We start from the raw sequence: 10,902 nt of genomic DNA on the forward strand, positions 1-10,902 counted from the left end.
TCAATTAATATCATAGATTATAAATTAGATTGTAAATATAATTAATTATGTATCGTTATATATCCAAGATAAATTAATTTCCTTTTTAATTTTTTATCTTTTTGTTAAATTAATTTTTCAATTGTGATATTCAATTCTTTATATGAAATTAACTTTAGTTTTAGTTAGTATTATTCATTAAATTATGTATTTAATACATCAAATTAACCTCAATTTGATTAATTTTATTTAATTAATATTTATATATAAAATGCCTCGCATAAATTTTCCATCTTAGGCCACAAATTAGATTGGGCCAGCCCTATTCCCAACGGCTGTTATGTGGACACCTTTGAAGCTTTGAAGCTTTGGCAGTGAGAAGAGGTGTGCGCTTTGCAGCTGATACTTGCTTTCACAATGTAATAGTGGAGCGACTTGTTGGGAATTATAAATGCTCTTCAGAAATCTAGTACGGACCTATCTCCAATCGGGTCATTGATTGAAACAAACGTAGAAACAACTTCGTTGGGGGCGATGGTCTTTTACGCACATAAGGCAAGAAGCAAACCAGGCTACCCATAAACTAGCACGTCATGCCCTCTATTGAATCCGAAATGATATAATTGATATGGCTAAAAGTAACTCGTCCATTCATTTTTGAGATTGTTAGTCATGACATTTTATAGTTTGCTCTCTGCTCTGTTTTTTCAGCTGGTTCTTGAGCTGGTTCTCTTCTTGGATTGTACTAAAATGTTCTGTTTCTTGAAAAAAAAAGAAGAAAAGAAAAAGAAACGATAGTGCTCTCTCTAGGCAGATGTATAAAGATAGTAAAACATCAGCATGCGCTTATCAATGGTTCTAACTTATAATTCAGCCTGCGATGTTCGAACCTATGTTCAAGGAAAAAACCATGTCTCAGATAATTGCAACCCCATATACAAACAGCAGAATGCACTAATCAAAGAAAATACCGTCTCCCAGATTATTACAACCCCGAAAGGAAAAATATAACTTCATTTAGTGCAATTACAAACAGCTTCCACGTACATCAGTTATATGACTTCAGCTCATCTTTTCCAAGCTGCCTGTATGCATCTTGTCACAGTACTCAAACAGACTGCCATCGAAACAGTGTCTCACGGCTTCTTTAGACAGCATACCATCCTCATCCCTGGCCAGTGCATACAAAGTTCCCCACTCTATCTTTGTTGCAATCCTGTAAGCCATACACCAAAACATTGTAGAGGGTAAGAATCACATAGAAGCAACCATTTGAGTTGGAGATAAGAGAGTTTTATAGATAACAACCATCCAAAGAGGTCCAATGCAACTCGATTCCCCTCTGTCATGTCCCATATCTCTCCAAGCGTGAGCTTGTCTGGCACTGTATGAGCATATTTGCTAAATATGTTTTCAAGATTCACAGGCATATACCTGCAATTTTGTGCCAAAGTAAAAAAAAAAAAAAAAAAATCAAAATCATGGAATACATTAAAGCTTTGAGGTTTCCATTAGAAATATCAACTTGACTAAAAATTGGCAAGAGCTTGTAGCTCAACTGGTTAGTACCTCTTGATATATCAATAAGGTCTAGGGTTTCAATCCCCCCTCTCTTGTTGTATCTATCAAATTATAAAATAAAATAAAAAATTGAACAAAAATCATTCCAGAATTTTCTTATGCATGGGATGTATATGATGTCTTTCAAAAAATTATCTAATCTTATACAATGGATGTATATAATATGCTCAGGAATACATTAAAGCTTTGACGTAGTGATATCAATTTGACAAAATATACTATATAAGGATGTTTAAGCATCATATGTATAATGTCTTATAATTTAATCCTATGCAATGATTGTATATAATGTGCCGAATTAAGATGCATAAAAATCATGGAATACATTAAAGCTTTGAGGTTTCCATTAGAATATCTTTAAGATGTATTTTTTGTCATAGTTTATGGTTCTACAATGTTTATCATGCAAGGGGCATCTAAAAATTATATCATGCAATGGATGCATATTAAGGGTTTATTTGAGATCTGCTTATTTTGTTGAAACTGAAAAACTTTTTGTTAAAAGTAATTAACTGAAATAGTACAGTTAGACCCATGAATAGTACAAAAAATAAGTTGAATAGTAAAATAAGCTTTTTTTTTTTTTTTTTTTTTAATTTTTTATTTGGAGCTAAAAGGCCACTAAGTGTCACTAAAAAAAAAAAAATTATCTTATGCAATGAATGTATATATATAAAACACTATGTTATGCTGTATATTCATATAATGTTATGCAATGAGCAAAACTTTGGTAAAGTTTTGTTACTTTAGGTTCCCTAATTAATGTGTTATCTTTGTTCTTGCACTTTAGGTTCCTTAATTAATGTGTTTTCTTTTTAAAGGAAAATCTAAAACAGGCATACAAGTTTGATCCATATGCTATATGCTTGCCCAGGATCCACATCCATGAACTCCATCGGATAACTCATTTAACCCCCCCCCCCCCCCCCCATGTGAACTCCATTGATAGCTTGCTATAGCATATATCAACCCCAATATGATGTCAATACCTTCCTTCTGTGTCGTAGGTTCCTGAGTCACTCCCGTACTTGGCTTTGTGAATGTTGTAGATTGTATAGGAAAGAAAGGAGAAGGGATCCACCCCTGCATAATATAACATTGCAAGATAAGTTCCATCTGGCCCTTACATAGTTGCATGTGTTTAGGCACTGTTTATTTCAATGTAAAATATTTTCAAATTCATTTAAAATATTTTATAGGTAAAACATTTCCAATAAATAAAATATTTTCAGGTATTAAGTGTGACATATTAAAATTTTCAAGCACAATCCACCAAATCTCAACCATCAAAGAAGCAACTTGTGCTGGAGGGAGGCATGGTGATCAAACCATTGTCAGGCTAACCATTGTCATGCTGTCGGATCGACAACACAAGTGATTTTTCTATCTTCTTTGACAACCTGGCCAAGCGGATCTGACAATCTCTTTGTCAACGCTGGCGGTTCGAGTGCCAACACCCATGGTCAAAGCAGCAACACTAGCTACTAGAACGACACCTCTAGCGACTAGACCTTGGACAATGGCTGCCGCTCTAGTGACTGGACCATTGGACCAGTGACCTAGCCATTACGTGGGGAAAATGGGCACTATGTGTTTTTTGTAAAATGTTGTAACAAGTTTTTATAAAACTTTTTATAAATGTTTTTTATGGTTAAAGAAAAATATTTTACAAGTATGATCATATTTTACATGCAAACAAACACTAGAAAATGGTAAAATATTTTGCAAAAAATATTTGACTTCAAACAATGTATAATTTATTGGCGATAATTTAATTTGGTTATAATTTATGACCTCAAGCAATGCCAATTTCTTTTCTTATTTTTGGTAAAAAGCAATGCCAATTTCAAAATTTTTTTTTTTAATTTAAATTTTGTTTGAAAGGCAACCATAGGGCTTTTTGGACACACAAATTAACGCTAACATCTTTTTGGTAAAGTAAATTCCAACAGCAAGAACATGTGACTTACCGGTAGGGTAGGATAACTGAACATTCCATTGATAAGAGCATCCACAGCAGTGGAGCTAAATTTTTAGCAATTTAGCTCAACCAAAAGTTACTTTATCTATTTTACCTACACACATGCTGCAGCAGTGGATCTATTTTAGCTTTCAACACAATAAAATAATATTTTTACTACAATAAAATAATATATCACCATCACCACCACCACCACCCCCACACAGCACAAACATCCTCCACCACCCCCACATAGCACAAACATCCTCCACCACCACCATCGGCCACCAGTCCACAGCAGGAAAGAAGGAAAAAAAAAAAAACACCAACCCAAATCGAACCCACAAATCCACAACCACCACCACCACCGGCCACCAGTCCACAGCAGGAAAAAAAAAAAAAAAAAAAAAACCCAACCTAAATCAAACCCACAAATCCACAACCACCACCACCACCACCGGCCACCAGTCCACAGCAAGAAAAAAAAAAAAAAAAAAACCTAAATTGAATCCACATCCACAAATCACAAATCTGACGCAGCCATCACAAATTGAACCCACGCTGGTATGACCCACCACCAGCAAAACGACCCACCACCACCACCATCTCCACCGTGACCCCTGAAATCCAGCAACCCAAACGCCGAAATCCACCAAACCCCGATACCAACGCACACCGAAGCACAACCACGACCTAGCGGCGGAGTGGAGGTGAGGGAAGCCACTTCGATCCATGAGGCTGGAGCACAACCATGACCCAACGGCTGGAGCACAACATTGAGAGAGTGAGGTTGAGAGAGATACTGGAGTTGAGAAAGTTGAGATTGAGAGAGAGAGAGAGAGAGAGAGAGAGAGAGAGAGAGAGAGAGAGAGAGAGAGAGAGAGAGAGAGGCGTTTTTTTAATAAAAAGCTAGAATAAAATAATGTTTTTTTTTTAGCTCTAATGAACAGTGCACATCTATAGATAGATGTGCACTGTTCATGTGGAGCTAAAAAAAAAGGATATAGCTCCACTGCTGGAGCACCATTTTAGTAGCAGTGTAGCTATATTATAGCAATATAGCTACACTGCTGCAAATGCTCAATGAGAGATGCAAACACATTAAAGCCAATTGCACGTAGTCCTTGTAGAAAGGGAGAGAGAAGAAAGCCAAAAGAAAAGTGAAAAGTTTGTCAGATTTGAACGGTATAGCGGACTAAAAGGATGCTTAATAATGGTTATGCAATGACAAAAATCAGGCTGCTGTGGCATATGAAATTTATTACCAGTATAAGTCTCCCATGGATAAACAATTCCATTGTCGTCTATGTCGAAAAATGCTGCATGCTGCTGAAGAACACTCATGTTATAATGTCTATGCCCAGGCGTGCCAGTTGGATGGTATATATCAGGAGCAACTAATGCTCTGGGCAGATCTGTTGTTGTTGTTGTTGGTTTTTTTTTTTTTTTCATATGTGCAACATAGATAAGGATTGTGAGCAATAAGATACACTATTCAAGTACTTCAATATATACAATATTGGTAGTACCCCAATTTAGTAAAATCATATATCATAGGAGGCACCCGTGCATGCACCAACATTAACTTAATTTTCATCTTCAAAATAAGATTATTAATTTGATTAATTAAGAGTTCATTTCTACTTAGAACAGGTAAACAAGTTGTGAATTGTAATTCAAATTATAAGGACATGAATTGAACATATATAATATCAATTATTGGAAATGACTCCGAATTGTTAACGTGTATAATGTTGTGGGCTTTAGGCCCAACTAGATTACTTGTATAGCAGATATTTTTGTACTACACTCTTACTTGTACTGTACTCATATGCCTCCTATATAAAGACACTCATGTATATTCTTTCATTTGAGAAATACAATACTATTGCATTCAGTATTTCTAACATGGTATCAGAACTATTGCTCTAATTTTTTGTGTTTTGCAGTCTTGTCTTTGTCGATAATTTCCGCTGTCTCAACTTCTCCGGTCAGTAAGCCTTTCTAGAGCCTCTCCTGACTGCTAGCCGTTGTTAGAGGCCTCAGGGTTGAATCTTCGCCGCAGAAGCTCAATCTTTGCCGCTAAGACCACTGTCATCGTCGGATTTGTCGTTTTTGACCTCTGACTAAGACATAAATCATATAAGCATGTAGGTCGTCAAACGATCTACCCAACCAAGCCGGGCCGGTCACCATCAGACATCCCACGCGCCCTCACGCGCTGGAACAGTTTTGGTGAGTTCTGCCACGTGCTTCACGCACTGCCGTACAACTACAGGCGCCCTCACGCGTTCTCACGCACCTGTTGACATCATTCTGCCACATCAGCCCTAGTTGTGTCATCCGCTGACGTCTTCTCTGCCATGTCACGCTGATGTCAGCAGCTTGCATCATTGCTGACGTCATCTCAGCTTGACTTTGACCTCAAGCAATTGACTCTTTTGAGCGTTGACTTTGACTTCTGCAAGGTTGACTGTTGACTTTTTTCGAGGGTTGACTTTTTGCAATCCAGGTGCTCCTTACCCAGTTTTTTGCGTAGATTTCATTTTTACAGTCCATTTTTGCATATTTTGCTTCTAAATGGAGAATAAGGACAGGTCTTCTTCTGGTTGCCATAATCGTCGCCGATAATCCAGCAAGCGTTTTTGCAATTTTTGCAAATGTTTTGGCTACGATATTGAGACTTGCTATCATTGCAACAAATCAGTTGTTTCAATTTCTGTTGCTACTATTGCTAACACTGAGAGTGTCCAACCAATGACTCTCGTCTTTGCACAGTCTAAGTCTTCAGGTCGCACTTTCACAATGTCCACAGATGACCTTAAAAACATCATCGCCAATGTCATTCGTATGGTTGGTAATGCATCTTATTCCTTTTCTCTCTCAGCTTTATCAGGTATGTCTCCTTCCTCTTGGCTTATGGATTCCACTTGTTGCAATCACATGACTCCTCACTCGTCCTTATTTTCTGAACTTAAACTTGCATGACACCCCCTTAATATTCGTACAGCAAATGGTTCCACAATGTCTGGTCATAATATAGGTTTTGTTTTGACCTCTAACCTCTCGGTTCCTGAAGTCTTTAATGTTCTTGACCTTTCTTACAATTTATTTTCTGTGGGACAATTAGCTGAGTTGGGTTATCGCATTATATTTTATTATTCTAGGTGTATTGTGCAGGATCCGAGGACGGGACAGGAGTTTGGGACCGGTCCTAAAGTTGGGTGTATGTATCCCATGGACAACCTTCGTCTTCCACTTGTTGCTCCTATTTCAATTGCTGCAGCTACTACAGTTTCTTCAATTCCTTCCTCTGCACTTTGGCATGCTCGACTTGGTCACGCATCTTCCTCTCGGGTACAACAATTGGCTTCTAGAGGTTTGTTAAGTTCAGTGTCTAGTGAAAATTTTGATTATGTCTCATGTCAGTTAGGAAAACAACCCGCTTTGCCTTTCAATACTAGTGAATCAATATCCATTGATATCTCTGGCCTTATTCATTCTAATGTTTGGGGGCCTTTCTCTGTCTCTAGTATTGGTGGGTCTTGATATTTTGTTGTCTTTGTTGATGATTACTCTCGCTATAGCTGGTTTTTTAATATGAAACATCATTATGAATTATTGCAAGTATATTCTAATTTTGCAAAAATGGTTGAAACTCAGTTTTCCAAACGCATCAAATTTTTTCGATCTGATAATGCTCTTGAATACACTCAATATACTTTCCAAGTTGTTTTGCATTCTTATGGCACTGTTCATCAACTAACTTGTCCAGGTACCTCTCAGCAAAATGGTAGAGCCAAACGAAAACTTCGTCATATTCTTAACACTGTTCGTGCTCTCCTTCTCTTTGCCAAAGTTCCTGCTCTTTTTTGGGGCGAAGCTGCTCTTCATGCTATTAATCGCATTCCAAGTCCTGTTATCCAAAATCAAACTTTATATGAGCGCCTTTTTGGGTCACCTCCAGACTATCACCACCTTCGTTCCTTCGGATCTGCTTGTTTCGTTCTTCTTCAGCCACATGAGCATAACAAACTTGAGCCTCAGTCAAGGCTTTGTTGTTTCTTGGCTATGGCAAAACTCAAAAGGGATATTGGTGTTATGATCCTGTTTCTCATCGTCTTCGTTTCTCTTGCAATGTTGTCTTTTGGGAACATCGCCTCTTTGTCAAGCTCTCTCACTTCCGTGCCTCCCTATTTTCCTTCTCTGTCTTAGATCTTTTTCCAGATGAGGCACATATTCCTTCTGTAGCTGCTCCTGATCCTCCTGTAGTTGCTTCTGATTCTCCTGTAGACTTCTCTATCCAACCTCCCAATATCATCGATCCCTTTCCTAATTCACCCTTTAATGAATAGGTGGAAGATAAACAGGTTGAAGACGAGCTACCTAACCCCAACCCTGAGCTTGGGTCCTTTGCTCCTACTCTGTCTGAAGATCTTACATAAGACATTCCACCTAGTCACTTAACTCGGGTAAGGTCCATTTCTGCACATTTACTTGACTATCATTATTACACTACCCTTGCTACACTACACGAGCCTCACACCTATCGTAAGGCTTCCACTGACCCTTTATGGCAGACTGCAATGAAAGAAGAACTTGATGCATTATCTAAAAACCATACTTGGGATTTGGTGACACTCATTCCTGGGAAATCTGTGGTTGGTTGTAAGTGGATTTACAAGATTAAGACTCGTTCTGATGGTTCATTGAGCACTACAAAGCTCGTCTCGTTGCAAAAGATTTTACATAGGAGTATGGGATTGATTATGAAGAGACCTTTGCTCCAATTGCTCGTATCTCATCTGTTCGTGTCCTCTTAGCTGTTGCTGCCGCCAGTAAATGGGACCTTTTTCAGATGAATATCAAAAATGCATTCCTTAATAGGGATTTAAGTGAAGAAGTTTATATGCAACCTCCTCCTGGTCTCTCTGTTGACTCCAACAAGGTTTGTCACATTTGACGAGCACTTTATAGCCTTAAATAAGCTCCACGAGCTTGGTTTGTCAAATTCAGCTCTACCATCTCTCGCTTGGGTTACATGGCTAGTCATTATGATTCTACCTTATTTCTTCGTCGCACTGGCAAATGCACTATTTTACTTCTCCTATATGTGGATGATATGATCATAACTGGTGATGACCTCAGTGGTATTCAAGAACTTAAGGATTTTCTCAATTAGCAGTTTGAGATGAAAGATCTTAGACATCTCAGTTATTTCTTGGGTCTTGAAATCACTCATTCTACAGATGGACTTTATATTACTCAAGCCAAGTATGCATTTGAACTCTTGTCTCAAGCTAGACTCACTGATAGCAAGACTGTTGACACTCTAGTTGAGCTTAATGCGCATCTGACTCCCTCAGGGGGGAAACCATTGTCTAATCCCTCTCTTTACAGAAGCTTGGTTGGCAGCCTAGTTTATCTCACTGTCACTCGTCCAGACATTTTCTATGCTGTTCACTAGGTGAGCTAGTATCTGTCTGCTCCACGATCGACTCACTATGCTGCTGTTCTGCGTATTCTTCGATATCTAAAGGGCACTCTCTTCCATGGTCTTTTCTACTCTGCTCAGTATCCTCTTGTTCTCCATGCATTTTCTGATGCTAATTGGGTAGGAGATCCCATTGGTCGTAGGTCCACCACTGGTTATTGCTTTCTTCTCGGTTCTTCTCTAATTTCTTGGCGAAGTAAGAAACAAACTCATGTGGCCCGCTTCAATACTGAAGCAGAATATCGTGCCCTTGCTGATACCACATCTGAGCTCCTTTGGCTACAATGGCTTCTTAAAGACTTAGGTGTGTCTACATCCTCTGTCACTCCTCTTTATTGTGACAACCAGAGTGCCATTCATATTGCTCACAATGATGTCTTTCATGAACGGATTAAACACATTAAGATTGATTGTCATTTTATCCGTTATCATCCTGTCCATGGTGCTCTCAAGCTGATCTCAATCTCCTCTAAAGATCAACTTGCAGATATCTTCACCAAGTCACATCCTAAAGGACGCCTTCGTACTTTGGTTGACAACCTCAAGTTGGTCTCATATCCACCTTGAGTTTGAGGGGGGCTGTTAACGTGTATAGTGTTGTGGGCTTTAGGCCCAACTAGATTACTTGTATAGCACACATTCTTGTACTACACTCTTACTTGTACTGCACTCATATGCCTCCTATATAAAGGCACTCATGTTTATTCTTTCATTTGAGAAATACAATACTATTGCATTCAGTATTTCTAACACGAATGTTTAATTAATTAGACTCTCCAGAATCAAAATTTACTCTGAAAAATAACGAAAAAGAAAATTCTCTACAAAATTGAAAAATGTGCAACAAAAAATATAATTGGGAACCACTCAAATCAATACTTGAAAGTTTAAACAAAAACTGAGCCTTTTATGGGGATGAATAAAATATAATATCCATAGAGTGGTGATAGTTATATGTGTGCATGACACGATTTTCCCATTACATAATTATAACTGAAAAACGTATTTTCAAAACATGATTTTGTAGTAGTGTTTAGCTACACAATATTTAACTAGCTATATGAAACAATGATTAACGATATACATAAGCCACCATTTCATTTTGTTGTGAAGGAAGACTAAAAATGATAGTAATAAGAACGAAAATCAGACAACTTACATGGCTTTGGAAGAGAAACTTCCAAGTCATCCCAAACCTCTCTCTCATAAGTCACTGGTGCATAACAAGCCTCTGTTGCCAATGCTTCTCTCTCCATCAAAGCAGCTATTCCTCTCTCTCTCTCTCTCTCTTCACCTCTTTAACTCTTTAAGTTTTTTTAAGGTTTCTGCTCAATCTTCTTCCTTGTGGCTTGTGCTCTAATGGAGTAGCATTACATATAAACAGATTTTGGTGTAGGAGAGACAACCGCAAACAAGCATGGCCTCACCTATATATTTGCGTGGCAAGTATGCAAACCACCAGCTCATCTATGTAAAGAGACTGTTGTGGCAACTTTCAGTAGTGCATGCATAAGTTTTGTAACCCATGTCTAACATTTGGCTTCTCACTTCTTTTCTTATGTAATATGGTTCCCTTTAATTAATTACTACTTTTTATTCTCAGCACTACGGGGTTGCAAATTGTGTCAACAATTTAGTATTATTTACTTTTCACTTTTATTTTAAAACTGCCCTACAATGAAAACTAGTTTTTGAGCATGCGCGTGACACATATAAATTGATTATACAATTGTGGTGTGATGAAAAAATTATTTCATCCACAAATGCATAATATTCATCACACTCCTAGGTTTTTTTTTATGATTAGAAAATGTTATAATTCCTGTTGAGGGGAAAATTTTTGATGTTCCCAAATAGAATATGGGGTAGCCAAGCCAAAACTCAACGA

The 10,902-nt window shown here is 37.8% G+C and overlaps 1 protein-coding gene across 1 annotated transcript; it reads right to left on the reverse strand.

The window, feature by feature from the left end:
* Window positions 1–1,041: 1,041 nt before the first annotated feature.
* On the reverse strand, window positions 1,042–10,270 carry LOC126689704 (peroxygenase 1). The gene is given in 8 exon segments (XM_050384901.1): window positions 1,042–1,195; window positions 1,288–1,413; window positions 2,550–2,613; window positions 2,616–2,643; window positions 3,531–3,585; window positions 4,619–4,643; window positions 4,786–4,935; window positions 10,174–10,270. Coding segments are annotated over 8 exon segments (699 nt in total).
* Between the last annotated feature and the right edge of the window lie 632 nt (window positions 10,271–10,902).

Source organism: Quercus robur, chromosome 6 (assembly GCF_932294415.1).
Source record: "Quercus robur chromosome 6, dhQueRobu3.1, whole genome shotgun sequence".
Taxonomy (NCBI): domain Eukaryota; kingdom Viridiplantae; phylum Streptophyta; class Magnoliopsida; order Fagales; family Fagaceae; genus Quercus; species Quercus robur.